The 25341-nt window shown below is 41.0% G+C and overlaps 1 protein-coding gene across 1 annotated transcript; it reads right to left on the bottom strand.

Moving 5' to 3' along the window:
- Positions 1–466: 466 nt before the first annotated feature.
- Positions 467–24472, bottom strand: nid1a (nidogen 1a). Its single transcript, XM_037782680.1, has 20 exons — positions 23841–24472; positions 17217–17522; positions 16917–17143; positions 16531–16829; positions 16304–16444; positions 14799–15050; positions 14315–14515; positions 13011–13244; positions 12711–12848; positions 10932–11060; positions 9360–9503; positions 7696–7815; positions 7022–7249; positions 6674–6846; positions 5072–5198; positions 4828–4999; positions 3860–4017; positions 3658–3781; positions 1564–1676; positions 467–1044 (listed from the first exon to the last, which is right to left on the bottom strand). The coding sequence occupies exons 1-20, from the start codon at positions 24042–24044 to the stop codon at positions 914–916; spliced, it is 3621 nt and encodes a 1206-aa protein (XP_037638608.1). The 5' UTR covers positions 24045–24472; the 3' UTR covers positions 467–913.
- Between the last annotated feature and the right edge of the window lie 869 nt (positions 24473–25341).

The following is a 25341-nucleotide window of genomic DNA, read 5'->3' as shown; positions in this document are numbered from 1 at the left end:
TTTGCATTTTGGAAATAGCCCATGATGTGAGCACAACAATCCAAATGTTTCTTGAGGTTACTTGTGAAGGAACATGATATCATCATTAGTTCAAGAATCAGTCAAGTAAACTTCTATTTAATGAATTAGAAATACATGATCATGTGGAAAATTGATATATAATATATAAAAAGGAGCTGAAAAATATGATAATTTTAAAAGTAAATCATTATAAATCTAAGGGTCACAAACATAACTCCTATAGGAATATTTTGAGAATAAATGTGACCATACAAACATTTAGATATTCTACATTTTTACAGATAAATCAGCCTTAGACTAGTAATTTGTTCAATATGACAAACTATTCCTTGCAAGGTTTACTTTGGCGCCACCTGCCTACATCATATATGTATTTGTAATAAACACTACCTACCACACAGTGTCGCTATTATTACACTAGAGCCACAGACACAGCAGACCAACATGTTAGAAAAAAATGTTTATTCTTTTGCTGCCCAGCATGTAAACTCATCCCACCAGCTTGTACAGACACTAGTCCTACTCCACAATAATACTTCCATGAGATAAGCTAATCCAAACATGCCACAGTGTAACACAACCGACATGAGATGACGTCATGCATCGCTGTGATGAATTTCACATTAAATTATGTATCCCTTGAGTTTTATTCTCAGTTTATGTGCACTCAGGAAAATAATAGTGTTTATATTTACAATTCTCAATGGTCGACAGTTGTGATTTTATAAAGGGAAATTTAAAAAATGTAGATAAGCATAACACTGAGCAATAAAAGGCACAGTAAGTTCACCTCTGGTTTTCAGTGGCATTTTCAGCAGCTATAGTTTAGTAATGCTGAGTGGCTCCTAATTTGCGGTCAAACAGTGTCAACTCAGAGCACAGCCGCCTCCTCTCAGTACCCGCTGTCTCTCTCCACACAGCCCACACCCACGGCGTTGCTGGGACATTTGCAGGAGCGGCCGGTAGGGGTTGCTAAACAGAGGTGAGTGCAGCCCCCGTTGTTCACAGCACAGTAGTTTTGCCCTGGAAGAAAGAAATATATACAAACTCTTATTAATGCAGGACATCCCGGGGCGTTTCTGTAAATCATAAGCCACCGTAGCAGGGGACGGCAGGAAACAGTCTCTTCACTGTTTGCTCAACAGATATATACACACTTAAATGAAACATGTAGCAAACTCCAGATGTCGGAGGCCCCTCTCCCTTGACTCCACATTCCCTGGCTTTATGCGTGCAGCCTTATCTAGCGGAGACGACGAAGCCTGGTGCTGCACTGTAACATCAATCATTCCTTCACTTAATGATGAATACTAGCTGCAGAATCCCTCCTGTTGCTTTCACAATTCTTCACAGAGGTCACACAACTGGGTTGCTAGGTCCTGAAGAGTAAAGGGAACGGATAATAAGGCTGACTCAAAGGTAACCCCCAAATGTACAAGGGTCAAGCTATTTCTAGGAATGGCTTTAAGAATTTTTTTTAAGAATTCATGAGCAAACATTTTAAGGGGAATTCATGAAGACCAAATGGCCCCTTATGTTTACCTGATGGACACTGGGCATAGGCTGTGGTGATCCCATATATCTTGGTCCGTTTCTGAGGCTGGAACTCGTCTGACTCCTTGCCAGAGCGGAGGTCCACGGCAACCACGGCATCCCTGTTGTAAACACAAGAGTTTAGCAATCTGGGACCGTCCCATCTTGAGAAATGTTAGAATGCCTGCCTCCCCTGTGTTTTGTATAAAGTCTGTCAAGAATGAGTAAGGGTTAGGTTAGCTTTCTTAGCCATAACTGACATAGTTTTGTGTACCACCCCCACCACCACCTCTCAACCTTCTCTAGCGAGGCTACACACAGCCCTGGCGAGATCAGAGGGAGGCCCTGGGCAGGTCACTCACAGACACTGAGGCTGAGAAATTGCAAGCAGCTGCCACTTTTTAAGATGCTTCGTCACCCCACACACACACACACGCACACACACACACACACACACACACACACACACACGCACAAATAGACACCCCAACCCCCGCATTTTTTCAGCGGCTAACATACAGGATCAGCCGCATGGAAAGAAGGCTCCACAGTGTTCAAAGTGGTCTGCAAGAACATCAAGGGCCCATGCTTGAAGTGTGGGGAGCTTTTTGACCTCTGACCTAACCTCTCCTTCCTCTACTTTGACAGATTCTTACATTGCACAGTGGACCATGGATAAAGGCTGCATTATATCCTTGATGCTATAAAGTCCAGTGTGTACTAATTTAAAACTATCCAAATTACATTAAGGGACACAAGAACTGGCTAAACTGCTACCACTAAATTTATGTGTAATAATGTTTAAAGGGGACCTTTTATGCTTTTGTGCTTTTTCCCTTTTCTTAGTGCGTTAAAATCATTTTTTGTGCATGTAAAAGGTCTGCAAAGTTACAAAGCCTAAAGGCCCTGACACACCAAACCGACGGTCGGCCGTCGGACAGTTTGGGACTGTCGGTGAGCGTCCATCGGCCTAGTTTTTGCTGTGTGTCCCGCACCGTCAGCTCTAGCCTGATTCAGCATGTTGAATCAGTGGCAGAGCACGTCGGTGAGAAATATCACTCCGATTGGCTTTTCAGCTTAAACGAATCAGTGCATGAGAAGAGAAACGGACATGAGGAAAGCGAGCAAATGAGTAAAATCAAGAGGAAAAACACAGAAGGCTCTTCTCATTTTTCATCTTCATCTCATCTGATCGTTCCAATACACGGATATTTTCACAACGACATGGCCATCTGGAATGAAGCTAAGTGGTTACTGAGAGTAGTGTGAAAATGGTCGGCAGACGCCGCTTTATTTTATGTACGTATCATAACAACGGCTTGTATATTCGCCATCCTCTGTCTTCAGGTTTCCCTTTTTGAATGACAAATGCGGACTACCACGACCTACTGGTGTGGAGAGTTATTTCATCTCACGTTGGCGCAGAACGTAAGTGGTAGTTGGCCGTCGGCTGTAGTCTTTGCGGTGTGTTCAAGTGCAACTTTTTGGCCAAGACAAAGGCGACATAAGACGACACAACAGGCGGCCTTTGTCGCCACTAGTTCCTTGATGTCGGGTTGGCGTGTCCCCAGCTTAAAGTCCAGGCCAAAGGGAGTTACTCTCCCCTACAGAAACACTGCTCCAGAGCTGCCTGAAACGCCTTACTTGAAATCCTGCGTTTCCTTCTGTAACATGGTGATGTCACCAAGTAACACATTTGCATAACAGCTAGTTTGGCACGCTCTCAAACAAAGCTAGTTAGAGCGAAGCTGGAGTGGAGTCTAAGGAGTTTGGTTCTGTTGGTTCGGGGTGGGGGCAGGAGCTCAAACAGAGCGTTTCAGACAGAGGGTGAAAAGAGGTGCTGCAGCACAGCCGGTATGAGAAAAGTAAAGCATGTCTTGAACATTAAAGCATGTAAACATGTTCTAGTAGAAACCCAAAATACAAGTATGTACCTGAAAAAAAGTATAATATGTCCTCTTTAATAATTGTGTAGACATTACAGATACAAACATAAAGTATTCTAGGATTTCATTCATTGGAATACTAAAGGTGGTTTCTTTTACTTACATCCCATATGTTGTCATTGGATAAAATTGTTAATGGTAATATAAAAAGTCAAACCTCCGCCAGTCAGTGTAGTAGATGTTCTTCCCAAAAGACGTGATTCCAAACGGGTACTGAAGCCCCTCCATAACCTTCATGCGGTCACCGTGGCCAGGATGTGTGCACTCCATTTTATGTGTGCCTATAGGCGAGAGATTATTGCTGATGACAAGGCAGACATAATTTCATAGATGAGTCATCTGTCTGAAATCCACAGTACCTGCATCTGCCCAACAAAGCAGAGAGCTCTGGGAGTCGTAAGTCAAGCCGTTAGGCAGGCCGAGATCGTCTTTCACCAGCACCCTTCTGTTGGATCCATCCATGTAAGAGGTCTCGATCTTGGGGGCATCGCGGTTCCAGTCGGTCCAGTACAGATTGCTGTTGTAAAGATAGGTGTGGAGTCAGTTCACTATCAAACTCAACCGATTTTTAGATCAGATCTTTTAAATAACTGGTTATTCTCCTGCCAATATATTTGATTCTTTAACAGTAATCGAAGTTGTTGCGACGCTTCTTGTGAGTACCGAGGACTGACAAGGTTTGATTAATGTAATAATATTCACACAAACTACAATGAGATGTATATTTACAAAGATTTAATGGAATAGTTTAACTTTTTGGGCTTATTCCACTGGGCAACCTCCGGGTCTGAGAAGTGAAGCCAATGCTGAAGTTCCTTAAACTTGCATTCTTTCTAATAACCAGCAGGGGGCGACTCCTCTGGTTGCAAAAAGAAGTCTGATTGTATAGAAGTCTATGAGAAAATGACCCTACTTCTCACTTGATTTATTACCTCAGTAAACATTGTAAACATGAGTTTATGGTCTCAATCGCTAGTTTGAAGTCTTCTTCAATACAGCATGATGTTCATTTAGTAAATTATGGTCCCATTTAGAGTCAAATAGACCATAAAGCAGGGGATGCTTTAGGGCGTGGCTACCTGTCTTGTTTGTTTAATACATGGTGTAAAAATGTGTAGTTTTATGTGGTTTAGATATGAGAGTGTTATTCATCTTCTCATATAACTCGTTGCAAGAAAAAAAATAATTGTAATTCCCAAAATTTTGAACTATTCCTTTAGATGTGTACTGCCTAATGAGAACAGAGAAATTAGTTCCTCAGTGATTGGTAGTCGGTTAAAGTAACAAGCTAGTAAAGTGTAAAAGTTTTATGTAAAATGATACACACCCATTGGGAGGGTCGGTGATAATAGCACGTGGGTTGACGAGATCAGTGTCTATGATGACCCGACGCTGAGACCCGTCCAAAGAGGCCACCTCGATGCGATCCTTCACAGAGTCCGTCCAGAACAGAGTTCGTCCCAAGTGGTCGATGGCGATACCCTCTGGGCTGTCCAGATCTGTTGAGAGGATACATTTTGAGTCTCATGATTCTGACAATGAAAGAATAACGGATAAAAGTGAACACTTACCTGATCTAATGATTGCGGTGGGCTCTCCCCCCTCGATGCTGGCCTTGCTGATCGAGGGCGACGTGATTTCAGTCCAGTAGACCATTTTGTCCACACAGTCATAGGCCACTCCGATGATTACCTTCTCCTGCGGATGGGTCAGCAACCAACAATCTTTGAAGTGCACTTTATTCAAACAAGACTGGTCAGAGATAAAAACACTAAGCAGATGTGTGGGGTTTTTTCATACATTAACGTCTAGACATGAATCCAAACAAACAGAGCCACACACTGAGCAGCTCGGCCAGGCTTTAGACCAGCTGCTCTGGGAAACCAGCGTAACAAGAAATGCAGATTGCAATTCCAAAGGAGTCAGACTGATGTTAGTAATTAGCGTGAATGTCACCATGTGCCTCCCATAAAGTGCAAGCACTGGATGCGTGAAGCAGATGGGGAAACGGCAGAGCTAGAATGTAAATCTTATTAGCAGCAAGGCAGCAGCTTGTGTGAGAGGCTGAGCTGATGTTGTATACATGAATGAGAAATCCAAACATACTGTGGCTTTTTTTTATAATGGATTTCTCTCGTATAATCTGAATGATCAAACATACCAAAAAATCCTGACTTCTGCCTGAGAACAGTTGCTATCCTCTTAAACTCACATCTTCATTGTGAAAGATTTATTTACTCAGAAGTGCTTTTTGTACAGCTGTGATCTTCTAAGATCGTATCAGCATTTGTCATAAAGCCAATAAAATATTCCCTTTTATGATGTGTCATTACACATAAAAGAAAAGCCTATTAAAATGTCTCAGAATAATGTTGGTAATAAGAGAAATTAATTGTAGGCATGTTCACAATATCCCTTTAAAAAGAGAAAAATTAAAAGGACTGTGTACGTACGTTTTTACACACATAAACTTTTTTTATTGCCAATATGTGAACAGGTTGTAACCTAACCTAAAAAATTAGACCTTCCGCGACTTTCTGGGTTTCCTCTATCAGCCTGTAGACTGCTTTTAATGTGAAGAATACTCAACTTTCTTTATGGGGAAATCCAACGGATGTGACATCATGCACGCTCGTGAGTGCCCTTATTTTCAGCTCCGCTACAGGGCTAAATGTGCAACGATAGCTAACATTCGGTTCGAAATGGAGTCCACTAACGCCAACGCCAACGACCAGCCCCCACCACAACTCAGACTCCAACACAAACTCCACGGAAGAAAAAACAAAGTTCTATCTAGTGAAGCCCGTCTTGCAAAACAGGAATGTGATCGACGTCGGGGGGAAAACTAGGATCAGCATCGGCCGGGCCTTTGATTCATGAAGGGACCTTCGTTTGGTAAGCTATATCACCATATAGTGATATTGTCCTTTTAGCTAGTTAATGTTGCTCACGTTAGTCAAAATGATGCCTGTCAATCACGTTCAGTCTCTTGTGTGTCGCCTCACTGTTTTGACTGATGCTCGCTCGTGTCTATGTCTACGTAAGCGCGAGCAACAGGACGCTGACTCTCGTTGACTTAACGGCCACATGTGTCACTGTTAACAAACAATTTCTGATTCTTACATCTAGCCCCTTTAACATTTCCTTTCTACAAGATATTTAGAGAAACTTACAGGGAGATGGAGGATGACCTTGGCATCGTTCTTTTTCATATTATAACCTTCCAGCGGGACGTGCTCTATCCTGCCGCTCTGGGCAAACAGCAGGTGTGTTCCTGGAGGCAGTGGGTGGACATCAGGTCGAGGGGTGGGTCCAACAGGTGGTGGCACACCACCATGGTCGATACCTGCCAGAGACAGACACAGTTAAACAACGGAAATGTTTTCTTGTCAACAAAAACCCTCTTCAAAATGTAGCTGTAGATGTTTGGTGCTGCTCATTGGTCATGCATATTTGGTCCTTTCAAAACACAGTGTGTGACACTGTGGTCCCTTGTTGTCAAGCATATGAGATCTACTCACACATCGGTCTGCTGCCAGGCCCAGAGCGAGTCCCAGGGATCTCCTGCCCGTTTCGGTCCACGCACCAGCAGTGTCCCATGCTGCCGTGGCACTGCATGGACTCATAGGCGCCGTTCTCGTCACACGTAGGGATGTACTGTCCGACGGGAGGTCGAGGGCCCCGCGGACCAGCCTCCGTCACACCCTGGAGACTGTCTCTATGGGTCTCACATTGTGTTTTTGTCCTCTCTGAAGAGTAAAATAAGAAAATATAAGACACCCTGCAACAATACCACAAACGTATTCATGAACTCATTTATATCTCCTGCTTTAAATTCAGCTACACAAATCCCTTGTAACGCGTGACAAATTCCTTCTGCTATCCAAAAGAAAATGAAAAACAGGTTCCAGCTGGCACCAATATACTCTGGCGAGGAACTCATTTCCAAATACTCCTCTTGCCCAAATGGGAGGAATAAACAATGCTGACAATGAAAATGATCCTTTTTTTCTATTATAGAGTCTGCAACTGAATCAAAGCTATTACCACAACTGTCTGGACTTCCATGACAGATTCCCAAAATAAACTTGCAGCAGCATAGGCTGAATGTAGTCGACTGTCAGACAATGATGCACTGTTTTAGTGAGATGTCAGGTTTGCTTGTCAAAAAGTGACAGCATACCAAAAGGCTCACCTGGAGAGCAGTAGAAGCCGTCGCCATAGTAACCCGGCCTGCACTGGCAGGTAAATGATCCCTGGTTGTTATAACACACAGCGTCCTGATGGCACCTGCCTGGCTGGCACTCATCTATGTCTTCAGGGAGAAGAGAAGAGAGAGAGAAGAAGCTGAAATATTTTCCGCATGTCCAATTTGTCGTGTCCTTTTACGGTCCACAGTATGATCTGGGTCAGACTGTGCCCTAACAACATCAAGCAGAGGCATGGAAAGAATGGAAACTATGAATGAGCGCTACTGAGGACCAGCCAAAAAAACTACACAGGACCTCCGTCTGCTTTTCATGTTTCACTGCTCGATCGCTGCAGATGTATTTTGTAAGCAGTCTCACCTCCCCCGGTCCTGAGCAGCAGATGGTTTAACAATTACAGCCGTAAAGTCCATGTAATTGATCTGAAATCTGGACTACTTGTGTTAAAGGACTTGATTTTCCATTTAGTCTGTTGACTAGAAACACTTCACATTACTGCAAACCGGTTTCACAACATGTCACATGATTTAGGATTGAACTATAACATGCAGATTCTTGTTGATCATCATCACGCGATTGCAAGGAGGGAGAGTTTTGAAAACTCTCCTTGTAAGCGTAACAAAAGATGCTCTGAGGCTCGACATTTATGGATGAATTTCCAACAACATTTTCGTTGCCAGAAGAAGCTGCTATAATCACAATGTCCTCGACAGCTTATGTTTTTCCTACCTCTACGATGATTCTCTGACAACATCGCTCATGAATGCATTTTGGCAGCAAACTGTCAAATCTCAGATTTCACATTCTCCTTGCAGACACCAACAAGTACAAAGCCTGGAGTGTGCCACATTGTATAATTATACACTTTTACAGTTTCATTATAATCAATTAATAATTCAATTATTAAATTAGCATTCAAATTATTCATTACTAAACTCAAAGATCATTACATCAACCAAAGATTTTATTATTCTGTGTTTAACTGATAAATTATTCATTTATCAAATGAAATGAATAATTTGATTTTAAAATGTAATTGCTAATTTAATTTTAAAATGTCTACTTCATTCCATCTCCTTCTTAATCTAAAGATTGCATCTATTAATTTAAAGATGGATTTGCAGTGTGCCACCTGAAAATGAAATTACCTTCAACTAGGGCTGACCCGAATGCTTCAAAGCTTCGACCGTTGCCATGGTAATCGACCTCCAAATCAGTATTTGAATGCTTTGTTTTTTTCTTTTTTTCTTCATATATAAGTATGTAATAATAACGTATAAATCCCAAAATAGCCCATGAAATAAGAGATAATCATTATTCATTATTCATGCTCAACATTAATTATTTTTAGTTTTTAGGCACACTGCTTACATGTCTGTGTAAGGTAGTAGATCAATTTTAAAACTGACGTAGCTTAACTGGCTACAACCATCAGTAATTGATTAATACTAAATTAAATTAATATGCAAATACTGATACAGTCCTGTAAGTGTAATGTTATGATAATAAAGCTACTTATTAAAATGAATTAGTTCTAATATACTATGAACACTGTATTTCAGCTGCAATAACGACTCATTCATGTTGTATACAGTGTATTATAAAGGCAGTTTCTTCCTGTGATCATATATTCAGTGTCTCTGTGCAGTACCTTGGCAGACTCTGCCGTCTCCTATGAACCCTTGCAGGCAGGTGCAAATGTAGGACGAGCCTCCGGCGTAGCTGCACTGAGCGCGCTCAGGAATGTCACAGTTATGGGTGCCGTCTTCACAGGCGTCCGTAGGTTGATAAACCTCTGAGGAGAAGAAGAAATGCTGTTAATATATTTTGACTGTATAACATTTGTTAAATTATGTCACAACGCTTTTTATAATTTTTAAGTTAATAAATGTATCTTAGAAATATAATATATCTTATCTTAGAAATATGTTTTTTGTTTACTGAGCTTTAGAGGTGCTGGTAGGGACACTTCTATAGTCTTAGTCTTAGAAAGAACATCACATAAGACATGTATCAGAAAGATATTAGACATGTGTAAAACATATTTACAGATTCTAAGAGATATACTGTAGATTATAACGTATTCTAGGAACTATTTTACCAACCCAGTTGTCAGATGTCAAATGTTGGTATTGACAGTTTCTGCAAACCACTGGATACGTTGAATGTCAACGTTTCTGAACCCCAAAAAACAACTTAATAAGTTAACAAGGTAACGTAACAAGGTAACGTAACAAGGTAACGTAACAACGTAACGTAACAACGTAACGTAACAACGTAACGTAACAACACAACGTAGCAATGTAACGTTGCAACGTAACGTAACAACTTAATGTAACAATATAACCATGTAAATAAATTATACAAAGATTTTCTTATGTAACGTCACGTAACAAGCGTAACAACGTTACATAAAACAATGTTACGTAAAACATTTGCGTAACACGATGTTACGTAAAACAGCGTTATGTAAAACAGCGTTACGTAAAACAGCGTTACGTAAAACAGCGTTACGTAAAACAGCGTTACGTAAAACAGCGTTACGTAACAAGTATAAGTCAATGTTTACTTTAGGTTTCATATGAACAGCTGTCTCCTGGGTGAAAGTGTAGATTTAACAATTGAAATATTATTCGTTGAACTATGAAGTCTTTTGTAAAAAATAAATAAATAAGAGATAAAATAATTTAAATGAATGAATCTGGAAACTTTTCATGGACCTCTGGCAGAGTGCAACGGACCCCTGGGGGTCCCCGGACCCCACTTTGAGAATCACTGCGTCACTGCTCACCAAACCAAGTCTTCTTAAAATGTAATGATTTACATTATGGGGACTTGTATTTAATCCCCAAAAGGCAGGCGTGTCCACACAATATGACAGTGTAAAAAGATTTATTTTCCCACAGTATGAGTAATACAAACACACCCACACACAGATTTACACAGAGACAGTCACACACGCAATGTGGACCTCAAAGCTAATCACACTTTCTGCTAGATAATCTCTGAAATTATAATGCCATGGCACCAGTCAGTTCAAAGTTGTATGTGTGTACTTATATGTTTAGTAGTTATACATGTGTTTTATCTTGCTCACTCTGGTCTACTTAATATCTTAACGCATTTTATTACAGTTTATGTCTGAACCTGAACGTCCCAACTATCAGGTGAGATTTCTGAAATATGTAATTGTACCCGGCAGCAGCACACAAACACCACTTACCAACGCAGGTCTGGCCATCATTGCCGAACTGATAACCGTCTTCACATTCGCAGCGGAAGGTCCCGGGCTGGTTGTTGCAGATAGCGTGGGAGAGACAGATCTGAGGATTCTCTCTGCACTCATCAATGTCTGATAAAGAGAAGAGCCAATTATCACATGCTAATAACCCCCACCATGTTTGAGGCTCTGAAGTCTGCATCTGTCAAATCAGTGTCCTTCATTATCAGATGGAGATCAGAGGAGAGGGCTTGATTAGGTTTCTTAATTACAAATGTTTCAAGATAGCATCTGTCTCAGATGCTTCCTTCCTCTTTCTAATGTATGTGCCTCAGAGCTCTTCCTGTCTGGTCTTGAATACAAAAGACTCATGGTTGTATATAGAGCATGGACCACAGTATATATGTTAACCTGGTCTGGGAGTATGGGACTCCCTCTGCTAATTGGTAAGATTGCCCAGTTCCCCAGGAAGGAAGGCTTTAGAAAGTCTGGGTTGATTAAAGGATGGCTCTAAACAGATCTGGAAACTGTTTACTTGAAAGCAGAAAATACATTAATGGTGAGAAACTTTATTGCCACAAACAATGGAAACAAAGGTCCTTTTTTTATATTGCAGTGCCCGTTTGGAGAGTGTGCCCGTCCAGAACGGGCCGATTGCTTGGCCCACAGAAGTTCTACTTGCAGCGTCGTCGAGAAACGCGGTATGGCTGCTTGTCCCCGTCAAATGTGAAGTTGATTGGATGAACGGTTCTCAAGATATGCGAAGGACAGTCATACATATACAGACGGACAAAGAATTCTTCCTTTATAGTTAGATGATGCTGCTACAGCCACCGATTGGCCAAATGGCACCAAATTTGCCATGGTTACTCAGACATTATATCTACACATGTCCACCAAATGTGGTCCCAATACAACATTTGTGTATTGGGGGGGCGCGGTCTGAAAATATTTCTTCCTCCAAAGGAAGGAATGCAAAATGATGGCATAACATATGGCATACAATATGATAATTAGGACTGTCCTCGACAAAAGAAATTCTTATTCGACTAACACTCAAATGATTTTCGATTAGTTGATTTAATCGACAGATCTGTAAAACTGAGTTTCTCCACAAAGAATCACACAAAAGCACCACTTTAAATCTTGTGTTTACCAGAGATGTGCTCATAAGTTTCTCAGAATTAAGTCAATCAGCACGAAAAAAGAATAAAAATGACTAATCGACTAAAGAAATCTTAGTCGACTAAGACCAAAATGACCAGCGTTCAGGTGATACGACATTGTTTGTAATATAAGCCCTGCCCACAGCATTTGAGCCAGCAATAGCAAAACTGTATGAAACATCAAAAATCCAAAATAGTAACTTTTTCCAGGTTGGTCCAGAGATGTTCGGTACCAAATTTGGTGACGGTTTCTCAAAGTTTGTAGGAGGAGTTGCAAAAAATCAGATTTGGACAAAATTCCAAATGGCGGAAAATCAGTCTAGAAGCAAACGGGCGTGGCTTATATAGATAGATTTGTCTGGACCTAAAAAATCTCAGTTTTTGTGTCTGAGATTTACGGTACAAATGTCCCAGGCCAAGACTTAAAGTTCATTGTTATAGCACCATCATCTTGCCAAATTACATCACATTCAACTTTGCACTCCCTTGGGTCCTGAGCAATACACCCGCCAAGTGTTAAGTAGATCAGATTTGTGGTTCTAGAGATATGCAAATAACACACAGATGTACAGATAAAGATTCCTTGCTTTATAGTTAGATATCATGTCTATCTTACCATAACATGTGCGTCCATCTCCGTTGAAGCCATTAGCACACTGGCAGGTGAACTGAGTTCCCTCTCCAGGTCGACACACAGCGTTGGTGTCACAGCCGTGTCTTCCAGTGAAACACGGGTTCTCTTCTGGCTGTCCGCCTGAGAATAACAGTGTATTTTAGGACAATGTATTAATCATTCAACAATAGACATAACTTTTAGTAAAACTGTCCTTGGTCAGGATGTTATATGTTGTCCTTCAGGAAGGAAGTGTGCGCAAACCAAAACAGGAAGACACAAAATAATCCCCCATGACCTCACCGTTGATATCCCCGATCTTGTTGCTCATGGCGAACCGGATGAGCTCATTATTGGCGTCGTACATGACAAAGACCTGGTCCACGCTGAGCATCTGGGTCGGTTTCATGTCTCTCAAAGACTCGCCATGCTGGCAGCTTTGGAAGCTGATGGTCTGACGCCACTGGTACGTCCTGGTTTCAGTGGAGCCGTCGGGCAAGCTCACTACGTAGTCACGAGTGGAGGATGAAGTGATCACTGGAAGGTGTGAAACAAGCAAATGGTTTATTAGACTTCTCAATGGTTTAGTTATGATTACAAAAGCAGAAAAATATTTGAATAAAACAAGTACTGGGACATCAAGACAAAAACATTGTTTTTCATGCACTGGTCAATTTTGAGATTTTGGGCTATTTTGCTTCCATAACATGTCACCTTTCAGACTAGTGGAAAGAAAACTACACATTTAGGTGTTTATTTTACTACTTTCTTCTCCCAGATTCACCTTAAGTTAGCATTAGATAATGCCTAATTTGCATATTTAAACATAAAATTTCAGAAAACTTGTAATACAAAAAATAATTGTCTTAATGTAAGTAATCAACTGGGGAAGTTTCATGATGATATCTATTCATTAAAAACTTTTTACCCTATTCACCTGTAGTGTCTTGCAAAATGTGGAATTTCACAATACACATCTTTAAAGGCCGTTTTCTCAAAATGAGTTTTCCCCCATAATCTGAGCCAGAAATCTCCACTTCAGTAGCACTTACATACACCACACTTCCCAGTTTCATTCCTATCTATATTCTGAAGGTTTTAACAGAGGGGTTTGTTCATATATCATTCATAGCCTGATTTATAGAACATTTTATTCCTAAAAACATGGCGAAAATTGTTTTTTTTATGGCTGTTGACAGTATTTTCTGATTTATGGAGTGATATAAAGATATATCCATAATCCCCTGTATAAAAATCAAAAGAAAAAAACAAGAATTTTGAACCTGGCTTTATCCAATGTTCAGATTTATGTTCTGGAAATGTATGCAAATTAGCACATATTTGTAAGATAATGCCTCATTTGCATATTTAAACATATATTTTCAGAAAACTTGTAATACAAAAAAAAATTACCTTAATATAAATAATCAACTGGGGAAGTTTCATGGTGATATCTAATAGTAAAAAAGTTTACACTATTCACTGGGGTGTCTCCATAAAAAATTGGGATAAAGAGATTTGGCCAAGCGCAAAAAAAAAAAACAGGAGAAAGAAGCTAGTGACATCTCCATTAAAAACAAAGTGAGTCTCTTCAAGCTGTATCTTACAGTTGTTGCTGTACTGATAGATCTCAGAGTAAGGGTCGATCTGCACGGTGGAGCCACGAGGCACCTCAGGGACCCGGCCCTCCAGGGTGGTGCTCACCGCCAGGTGGTCGTGCTCGTCGATGCCTTTGAACTCCTGCCTGATGGTCAGCTTCTCATTCCCTGGCAGAAAGGTCACCTCAGCCTGCCGTGTGAACTCCCCTCCTACAGAGGACAGAGGAGAGGAGGTTAACTTTAAGACCCTGGCCCGGAATGAACTTTGGCTCACCGCCGTCTGTCGTAATGTGAGGGGAATTCAGCTGGACAGAGTGAGTAAAACTGCAGCTGTATGGCGAACAACTTGGAGCAGCATTTGTTTACAGAGATTTAGACTTCCTGAATGCTCACTTTTGTCATTTTCTATCCAAGTGAATCATGAGCAAATCACATGAAAAGCCTCAAGGTGTCACATTGTCAGATATTGTTAGTAAAAAAATATTCCCCTCACCAATAATACTGAAGCCATTCTTGAAGCCAGGCTGCTCCAGAGCAAACGCCCACCCAATCACGCCACCGAGGGCCGACAGGGGCTGCAGCGAGGGTCCAAGGGTGTAAGGGATGTCACTGATGGCCACATAGGAACGGCCATCATTCACCACAACGTATGAGTGGAGGTCGTTGCTGGTGAACTCCACCGGAGAAGGAGAGTTGCCAACAGACACTTTTCCATACACTTTACCGTTCATCCTCTGTGGTTTTCCTGCAAAAACAAACCGAAACCATCAGGAAAGCAACCAAACACTAGAGCTGAAACCATATTTTTCCCCAATTTGCTCAAATACTTTTCAGGCGTAGTGTACTGGACAATTATGGAACATTTCTGAACACAAGAAGTGAAATTGCTAAACTGCATAAAGACTTTCTCAAACACCTCCACATCTGCTAAGAAGAACAATGAACACATTAAATGCTTTTTGGATAAGGAATACATGAATACAAATTTCAACAGTTCACAGAGTTAGTTTTTGAAAGCCAACTTGGATGTTAGCATGTTTTCAGACTGATGCTGTGAGTATCTTGTGTGGTACATCGGCTAGTTAATGTGAGGACGTCCCTACTGTATTTTCCTAGGGTCCTCACTGAAAGAGATTGGTAAGGGCTATCTTCACAGTTCAAATTGCAAAAAAATTAAGGAAGATGGACGTTTCAAACACAGTTTAAATGGTAAAAATCCCTTCAGAATTTATTTTATTAATTAATTTATTTTTAATTTATTTATATTTATATTTTTAATTTATTTTATTATCTTTATTATTTTGTTTTATTTTTTATGTATAATTCTTATTTATTTTCATTTTTAAAGTCATTATTAATATAAACATTTCTTCTATTTCTTTAATTTGAATGCTTTGTTTTTACAGTTACTATTTACTATTATATGTAAAAAATATTTTTTATGGTTTGGGTTGCTGTAGTCATTTTAAGGAAACAATAAAAAGTAAAAAATAAAAATAAACAATAAAAAGCATGATTTTTAAAAAATAAAAATCCATTCAGCCACTGGAGATATCAGTGTCTAAAGTAAAAAAAACTGTCTTGCCGGCAAATTTGAGGGCGTAGGTGTCAAGGAGTATAACATCAGAAGAATATAAGCTACAGGTGGGTGATTTCAACATATTGACCCCCAGGGAAACATATATTGAACATTTGACCTAGAGAAAAATCATTGCTGAGAACATAAAACCATTTGAAAGGTCTCCTTAATTTGTCATATTAACAGGATATTGAGTTGGGGAACACAGGACTCTGGGGGACATAGATACGCTCAAAATTCCTAACATTAGCTCTGATCTCATAGAATGTGACAAGAAACTGTCTAAAGTTTGCCATCAACACATATTTTATGCATTTTAACCAAACCTATTCCTCTCCGTTTCCCTGAAGCAGTAAAGAAAAATGAAAACACTACAGTTTCAATCTTGTTTCAAAAATGAAAAGTAACCGTAGCATTACCCTCTGCCACACACTGTATCCCATTGCCGTAGAAGCCAGGTCTGCAGTTGCAGCAGTATCCGCTGGAGTAGTCCTTGCAGTCGCCAAACTGGGAGCACTTATTCCTATTGTTGGCACACGTCCCCAAGTTGTATGAGAACACTGAAAACATGGGAGAGCATGGTGAGAATATGGCAGGAACGGCTAAATCGCCCAACAACAATAAGAAAAGAGTCTTTGCATCTCACCATCTACATTTATATCCGTGTCATCCACCACCAGGACTTCTGGGTTGTCAGGCTGATGTGGCTGGTACTGAACTGGGTGGACTTCAATCTGCGCCCCCTCTGGCTCATAAGGAATGTCCAGCTCTTGTTGTCCATTATGATACACAGTCCTTCTTGCATCAGTGGCCTCCTCAGGGGGCCCCTGTGACCTGGGGTCCCTGGTGGGCAGCTCAGTGACCTCACCTGGAGCCACGTTGGAAAAAAAGGGGGAAGTTCCAATCTCGTACACCCAAACACCCCGCACGCCAGAGTTGGTCTCTCTAGAAGGAGAAAACTTTTACAGTCACTGTTCTTGAAACTTTATCCAAACAGTGGTCAGGAAATGGTTATTTCTGTGTTTGACTTACTCTGCTAAAGCCCTGACGGATGCCTCGTCATCAGTGGTGGTGCGGTAGTACGGCCCCTGACTGTTGTACAGGAAACCCTGGACCAAACCCTTACTGAAGCCAGCATGCATGACCACACTGCTGCCTTGTACAGGCGTGGAGGAGAACTGCACCCCGTCCCTTGCATACAAGACAATAGCGTACGATGCCTTCTCCAGATTTGCAATAACCAGCTGGAAGGTGTTTCTCTGTATAATAAAACATTAGAAAGGATGTAAATGACACCACGGATCACTTGAATAACCATGTGATGCTGCTCACCTTCTTTACAATGCCATCTCCTCTGCTTTGTGGTGGTGCATGGGTGTTTACATCAGCCCAGGTGATCACCACTGCGTGGGTGGGATTGACTTCGTCGTCCAAGGGGAAGGCCCTGTTGATGTACTGGGCCGCCAGGGTCAGAACAGCAGGACTTGAGTCTTGACGGAAGAAAACCTTCCCCACACCATCACTGGTGTCCAGGTCTCCTTGCTGAACTGCAATCATGCCGAATTTTGCGGGCATACTGCCAAGATATGTCGACTCGCTGGTTGGCTCTGCTGTGGCAACAAAACCATTGGTGTTGATCTGAAATTAAAAGTTGGTTAACTGTAACACTGTCTGACCAGCCGATTAGACTGCTGTCAAGCTATTAAATAGGTGTTATCAGTCGCTATAAGCACCGTAGATGTGGGTCAATATGGGCCTACTACACCCACTATTAGGTTTTATCATCTATTCACATGGTAGATCACCAAAAGAAGTGTGGCGGTACTGAGTTCCCCAGACTTTAGTTGTTCAGTCAGAAGACTGAAAAACAGTTCACAACAGCTCTCTGAAATTCCTCCCATGAATGGATTTTCTCCCTAACAGTCTCCCACCAATCACGTGCAGAACCATGCAATACACTTCTCATGGTCGCTAGGATCTCACCATGGGTAAGTGGTTTCAGAGACAGGAAGTCACTGCATCTTTGCAAATACACCAAAGGATCTTTCTCATCCTGAGGCCCGCCATAGCAAGGGAAAAACATCTTAATTGGAAGTTTGCCATCAGTCACTCTACAACCATCATCCTGGAAAATTTCACCCTTAGGAGCAGCAGCTCCTGAGCAATCTGAAGGAACTCCCACAGGTGCGGAGGTAGGCAACAAAACCACATTTTTAACAACTGGAGAAACAGGATATGTGTGTGCTTGAGACGAAACTGCAACAGGTGTGACTGCTTCTTTAAGGACCCATTCCTCTCGCTTATGTATTGAATTGACCTGAGAATTGAGTGCACACTGTTGACGCACAAGAGACTCAAGGGTAGCCTGCACTGAACCCATCTGCTGTTGCAATGTACGCACCTCGGTCACCAGAAGTTGTACATCCTTGTTTTCAGTGACCGCGGATGTAATGGAGGTCATCAAGTTTTGACGGTCAGTAATCAGGGACTCTTGGAACTCAGACTGTGTTTGTTGTGCATTCCACTGAATGGCATTTATGTACTTTGAACCAAAATCCCTTACTTCTGCGAGCAAATGGTTACTTGCTTTTTCCACCACATTTGTTATGAGAGTAGTACACATTTTTAGAGCTTTATCGATGGGTATGCCCTTTGAAATGTTTGACAGCCACTCACGCTGCCAATCCACTGTATTTTTAAACACAAGTTTCATCGACTCTACAGCATTAGCAAAAATGACTAAATCCGAATCTGAGTGTTCCTGGGTGGGAGGAGCTACAGGAATTGGGGATGAAGGCGGAAGTAATAAGCCCTCTAAAGCCAAAAGAGGATGAGTGTCCACAGACAATTGTGGTTCTACTGGAGCATCTACCCATCCCTCTTCATCATCATCATCATCATCATCCCGTAAGTGCACCTCCTGCCCAACTACAGGCATATCCAAGCTAACATTTAGAGAAAGCTCGGATTCCAATTCCGCAAGCGACGGTTCAAATGCGGTCATTGTAATGTCTGGATCTTCCCAAGACATGATGGATAGTCACTAGTAATTATTTGGACTAATAGTCAAGCCACACTCCAAATACACATTTCAGAAATATACACTCAAATACTCTTGCTAAATAGATATCAGAAGATGGGACACAAAACTAAATCTCTTTATTGAAAGATTATGCTTTGTGTTACGTTTCCCTTCGTGGTTGCCAATTATGTGGCGGTACTGAGTTCCCCAGACTTTAGTTGTCAGTCAGAAGACTGAAAAACAGTTCCCATCCACATAATAATATAAAATAAAATGCCTTCTTAATAATAATAATGAACAAATGCCTCTTCAATAATGAACAAATGCCTCTATATTAACAAACAATTAAGGAAACTGAAATATTGGTTTGTGTTTTTCCTTTTACCCTCCTTTAAAGTTTTCCCAAATAAAATACACTAAAAGAAATGGGTATAAAGGGTTTCATTGAAAATCAACAAATGAATAGAATACAAAAATACAGCCTGCAGGCATTAGGCTATTGTAAGGCAAGCCAGATCGTTGCACAAATAGTACCTAAACGTCCCAGTGCAGGTAACCCAATTGGTTGGCACTTAACTTGTTTCCCCAACTAGGAGAGTCAACACTCTCAACAAACAAAACACAAAGATCACAGAATCCCAAAAGGGCCCAAAACAGACCAGAGTTTCTGGTAAAGCTGATAACACATGTTGCATTGAGTGAAGGAGAGATCAGAATGACCCTGGGTGTGCAGTTTCCCTCCTCTTTTAAGCCCTACAGAAAGGGCGTCGTTACACCCTGATTGGCCAAGAGGGGAATGCACCAAGCTGCTCTCAACTATCATTTAAGAGCCAGTCCCCACACCCTGCGCAACAGGTGAACTGAATAACCCTCTAATCACTCAGCAACTCAACCAAAAAAACACCAGGGAAAAGGGAAACAACAGCAAGCACCAGAGAATTGGCAGCTGCCACAACACTGTCTGACCAGCCGATTAGACTGCTGTCAAGCTATTAAATAGGTGTTATCAGTCACTATAAGCACCATAGATGTGGGTCAATATGGGCCTACTACACCCACTATTAGGTTTTATCATCTATTCACATGGTAGATCACCAAAAGAAGGTATAAAATACCACGACAGCGACCTCTAGCGACTGTAGTAATTAAGACAGGAGCAGAAGCGGACATCAGGCGCTGTAGTATAGACAGTGTGAAACTCCAAAAGGGGTGGCAGTTGGGGACGATGGATGGGACAGAAGTTGTAGTTTTGTTGCCTAAACCTACAGAAGTTGTAGTTTTGCTGCCTAAACCTGAAGAAGTTGTAATTTTGTTACCTAAACCTGAAGAAGTTGTAGTTTTGTTGCCTGAACTTAAAGAAGTTGTAGTTTCGTTGCCGAAACCTAAAGAAGTTGTAGTTTTATTGCCGAAAACGTGACGTTTCATTCAGTTTTATGTGTTAGAACGTGTTGCTTTTAAGTTTCACTTTTACAACGTAGTAGTTGTAGTAGGCCCCTAATGACCCATATCTATGGTGCTTATAGCAACTGATAACGCCTAGTTAATGTCCTGATAACAGTCGAGTCGGGTGCAGTGACTGTCTTTATAGTAACTGGGATAACAACACATGAAGAACTGTTTGACAGCAGAGGCAAACCCAGTCCAGTCTGACCCAGTTTGATCTTAATTCCACACTCATTAGACTAATGATCCGAGTCAGCTGCCTTGTCCTACAAAAGCGCCCTAATGAACAAACAAGATGCCATTTAACACAGATTTCACACACTTAACGTTTAACACATGCAGGCAGGGCTTGTGGAAAAGAAAAGCTGGGTTCATGTCAAAAACACGCGCAAACACACACACACACACACACACTCTGCACATGGGGCTCCTTCACTTCCTGACCAAGGGGAAAACAAGCACTATTCCTGGCCGGGCCACACGGTTTCCTGTCCTTGCCCCTGACGAGCAGCCCCAGAAGATTGCTGCACACTAATCTTCACTACAGAAAACTTCCTGCCAAAATGTGAGATAGAGCTGGGAAACTGATCAGTGAGTCTGATCTTGCAGACAGAGAGAGATCTTTAAGCAGTGATGGAAAGTAACTAAGTACATTTACTCAAGTACTGTACCTAAGTACAATTTTGGGGTACTTGTACTTTACTTGAGTATTTCCATTTTCTGCTACTTCATACTTTTACTCCACTACAGTTCAGAGGGAAATATTGGAATTTTACTCCACTAAATTTATTTGATACCTTTAGTTACTAGTCAACGAATCAACAAATTAATGATGATATATTATTATGGATAAATATCTTTTTTATTTATTGATCCCTTGGTGAAATTCACAAGCTACCCAGCAGTATATAGATTAATATATATATTATTATATATTATTATTCTGAAATGGGCCATTCTGCTTAATGAGTACTTTACTTTTTGAACTTTAAGTATATTTTGATGCCAATACTTTTATACCTTCACTTACGTACAATTTTGAATGAAGTCTTTTACTTAAGTAAAATATCCGAGTACTTCATCCACCACTGTCTTTAAGGTTAGCACCAGGCCTTTGTGGGGTATGAATCACACTCAGGAGGAGACGATAAAACCTCCTAATGATTAGAGAAAATCTTTTTTTCTGTAACTATGTCTGGTGTGAAAGGCATTACTGTTCCCCTGCAGGGCATAGACAGTTCACAATAGACGGTCTAATATATGAAAAAGATAGGCCATCCTGACTACAGTAGAGAAATATGTCTGTGGTGAGTGATTTACAGATAACGTGTAGTCAGCAGAGGGGAAACCACACCAGACTCATTGCTATTATAAGGAATTCAATAATTATTCTCAGCCTCAGACTCAGGTGTTAACAACACAACTTCTTGCCTCTGCACATCTCCTCTAATAGACCTGCTCATTGGGTGAGATCGTGTATGTAACGGTTCCATAAATTTGTTATCAAAACAGTAACCGCCTCATAAAGTATACACTACTGACTTCATCAAAAAATAAAACAGGGTCAAAGCTTAGGCAAATGTTGAGTTCCTGCCTTTCAAAGGAAATACCTTTTGTATATAATTACTCTCATATTATCCACATGCAGCACAATTAAAACAAAGATGCAGCACTTTTCTTTGAATCACTGGGAATAAAGGGCTGTTTGTCTGTCCAATACAATGCTGCAGCTTTCAGCTAAATGTGGCATTTAGAAGCTCCACATGGTTACTGCAAAACAGCAAATAATAAACACATTAAGTGTTTAAGAAAAAAAAATACAGACTAACCTCCAAAGTCACTATTTTTGCACAGCTTATCTTATTTATTTACTCCTTTCTTTTCCATTATGGACCTTTGGGGGGAATTGATGGCTGAAGCTGTTTGTATTGCATGGAAACTTCAATAAAAATATTGTTTAAAAAAACTATTTTCCACTGTTTACATACTGTATGTTAGGGTAAGAACATTTTAGACGTTCATCAGCAGTTATGTGACACATAGACTCATCAGTAGATGTTTGGGTCGGATTGCAAAATAAGCACTGTGGTCTTTGTGTCAACAGTAAAATGATAACCTCAGGGGAAGCTGCAAGAATGAGTGCCTGTGTGATAAGTAAATCAATATTTATCAAATACTCCAGAGCATACCCTGCCCCACATATATATTTTGCAACTTCCAGGTATTGTTTAAGGTTGTAAGTACTGACCCCTTTTTCACTATAACTGCTGCTAGTTTACAAAGCACTAAAGGGTTTAGGGCCAAAATACATTTCTGATCTTCTGCTATGAACCATCCAGACCTCTCAGGTCATCTGGATCAGGTCTGCTTAGTGTCCCCAGAGTCAGAACTAAACATGCAGAAGCAGCGTTCAGTTTTTATGCACCAAGTATTTGGAACAAGCTCCCAGAAACCTGCAGGACCAACTCCAACTCTGAGTTCTTTTAAATCAAAGCTTAAAACTTTCCTGTTTGCTGCTGCCTTTTATTAAACCAGATAATGATCTCATACTGCACTATAACTTTTACTCTTGTGTGTTATATTCTATTTTAGTTTCTATACTAGCTTTTATTTTTAGCTTGTTTTTATTTTCTAATCTTTAATGTTTTTATAACTGTTTTAATTATGTCTTAATGTTCTTTTGCACTTTGTCGCAATGTTCTTGAATATTTATGTAAAGCACTTTGAATTGCCCTGTTGCTGAAATTTGCTCTATAAAGCTGCCTTGTTTTGAATCTTGAATCTTGAAAGTCTGTAGACAGAGTATTCATCCAAACAGTTATTCCTAGAAGGTGGGCAGAAACACCCTCATTTACTTCATCTCTCTTAATATAAGAGATATATGAGACACCACAGGTGAATATGGTAAAACATTTAATAGATATCGCCATGAAACTTCCCCTGTTGATTACTTACATTACCACAATTATTTGTTATATTACTAGTGTTGTGAAAATGTATTTTTAAATATGCAAATTATGTATAATCTTATCAAATATGTGCAAATTTGCATACATTTACAGAACTGAAATCAGAACATATGTTTACTTTTCTTGACATATCCGTGTCAAAGGTTTGGATATCTCTTTTTAATCACTCCATAAATCTGAAAATACTGTCAACAGCCATAAAAAAAACAACAACTCTATTTTGTCGACTTTTATTTTGACTTTTATTTTGACTTTTACTTTCAGCTTTAATGTTTTTATAACTGTTTTAATTATGTCTTAATGTTCTTTTTGCACTTTGTGGCAATGTTTTTGAATGTTTATGTAAAGCCCTTTGAATTGCCCTGTTGCTGAAATGTGCTCTACAAATAAAGCTGCCTTGCCTTGACTATAACGGCGCGCAATTGCGCAAGATCAATGGACCAGTCCACCCTGACCAACACATCCCACAGGTTTGTATTAAAAACGACAACGAGAGTGTTACAAAGTTGCGTTCCAACTTACAAAGATGCTGTCGAACGTTCCATCGTAGAACAGAACTGGCTGGTCCAGTTCCATTCGTTGCGTCTGGTCATTCCCTGCTTCCAGTAACTGATCACTGGCACTTGGACCGAACTGGAAAAGCTCTCCTCTCGTTATGCTCTGCACCGACAACACAAACCCGAGAAAACTCGCACAGAAGAGCCATCCTTGCTCCTGCCAACCCATTGTTCTTGTGTTTCAGGAGGAGATAGTCCTGTGGTTTTGTCCAAGCCAGGAGTGTGTGGAGTGACGCACAGAACAAGACTCCACTAAGGAAAGTTCAGTCAGAGTTTGGGGGAAACGTGGGGCGGAGTTGAGAGAGCTGCTGCTGCTGCTTTCATAAAAAACACCAACACTGGAGGGAGAAATGAGAGGTAGCTTGTACTTTTCTTTTTAATGCTGTTACCTAAACAAATTCCTGAAGTGATGTGGTAATGACTGCATGCTGGGGTCAGTTTATTGGACATCTGCAGTGATTTGAAAACACAAACCAGCACAGTTATAAGGGTTAGTTGAGGACATTTTCACATCACATCCCTTTGATTTAAAGGGAATATTTGTAACTTTCAAATGCTTGTTAACAGCGACACCCGTGGCCGTTAAGTCAATGAAAGTCGGTGTCAGGCTCGCGCTTGTGCTCGCTCTACATAGACATGAACGAGCATCACTCAAAATAGTGAGGCGACACACGTCAGCTAAAACCACAATATCACTCTATATTTCACCTGCTTGGCAGTAATGTTAGCTGACCAGACGAAGGTCTCTCCAGTGTTGGCTTCACTAGGATCAGGTCTGATCCTAGTGTTGGCTTTTCCTGCTTCAGCCCCGCTGCTTCAGCCTCCGGGGCTGAAGCAGCGGGGCTGAAGCAGGAAGAGAAACGTTATCGCCTCCTGACCGCAGCCGCAGGGAGACACCGGCACCCGGTCGGAGACGATAACGTTACTCTCTGCGAAGCTCCGTCACTTCACAAGACACTGAAAACCTCTGTTGGTCTGGAGGAGCTGCAGCATTTATTTCTGCACAAACGTCCACTGTACATTCACTAGATATTTTCAGAGCTAAACTAACTCTTCTGCAGTGTGTAGTGAGCGCGCATGAACGTGAGGTAGAGCAAGAACGCGCGCTTTGTGTGAGTGAAGACAAGCAGGCAGAGGAGCGGTCTGAACGGCGTAGCCACTCGCGAGCGCACATGGGATCCCGACACGGTAGATTTATATGTGTAAAAAGTTACAAAGAGTCCCTTTAACTTTGCAACTCATTGCTCCAGTATTGCCAATACAGTAGAAAGCATCCATCACTGTTTAGATGATAAGGTGCTATAACACAGGGGGCCACTGTGTGGGAGGTCCAAGTGTCTCCAGAGGGACAACACTGGACTGTATTAGCAGATCTGGATACAGGCCAAGGGGCCATCTGAGCACAGACATCAGAGCATGGACCAGTTACCAGCAACAGAGCGCCACGGCCGCTTTGATTGAAACAT

Source organism: Sebastes umbrosus, chromosome 10 (genome assembly GCF_015220745.1).
Source record: "Sebastes umbrosus isolate fSebUmb1 chromosome 10, fSebUmb1.pri, whole genome shotgun sequence".
NCBI classification, from domain to species: domain Eukaryota; kingdom Metazoa; phylum Chordata; class Actinopteri; order Perciformes; family Sebastidae; genus Sebastes; species Sebastes umbrosus.
This window is presented reverse-complemented; position numbering and strand designations above follow the sequence as displayed.

What these genes read in the sequence shown, in the direction of transcription:
- nid1a (XM_037782680.1), bottom strand. Translation starts at nt 24,044, where the DNA reads ATGGGTTGGCAGGAGCAAGGATGGCTCTTCTGTGCGAGTTTTCTCGGG. An exon ending in CACCGCAATCATTAGATCAG is followed by an intron (nt 5,000 to 5,071) that starts GTAAGTGTTCAC and finishes TCCTCTCAACAG; the next exon opens with ATCTGGACAGCCCAGAGGGT. An exon ending in CTATGCCCAGTGTCCATCAG is followed by an intron (nt 1,045 to 1,563) that starts GTAAACATAAGG and finishes TCTTTCTTCCAG; the next exon opens with GGCAAAACTACTGTGCTGTG.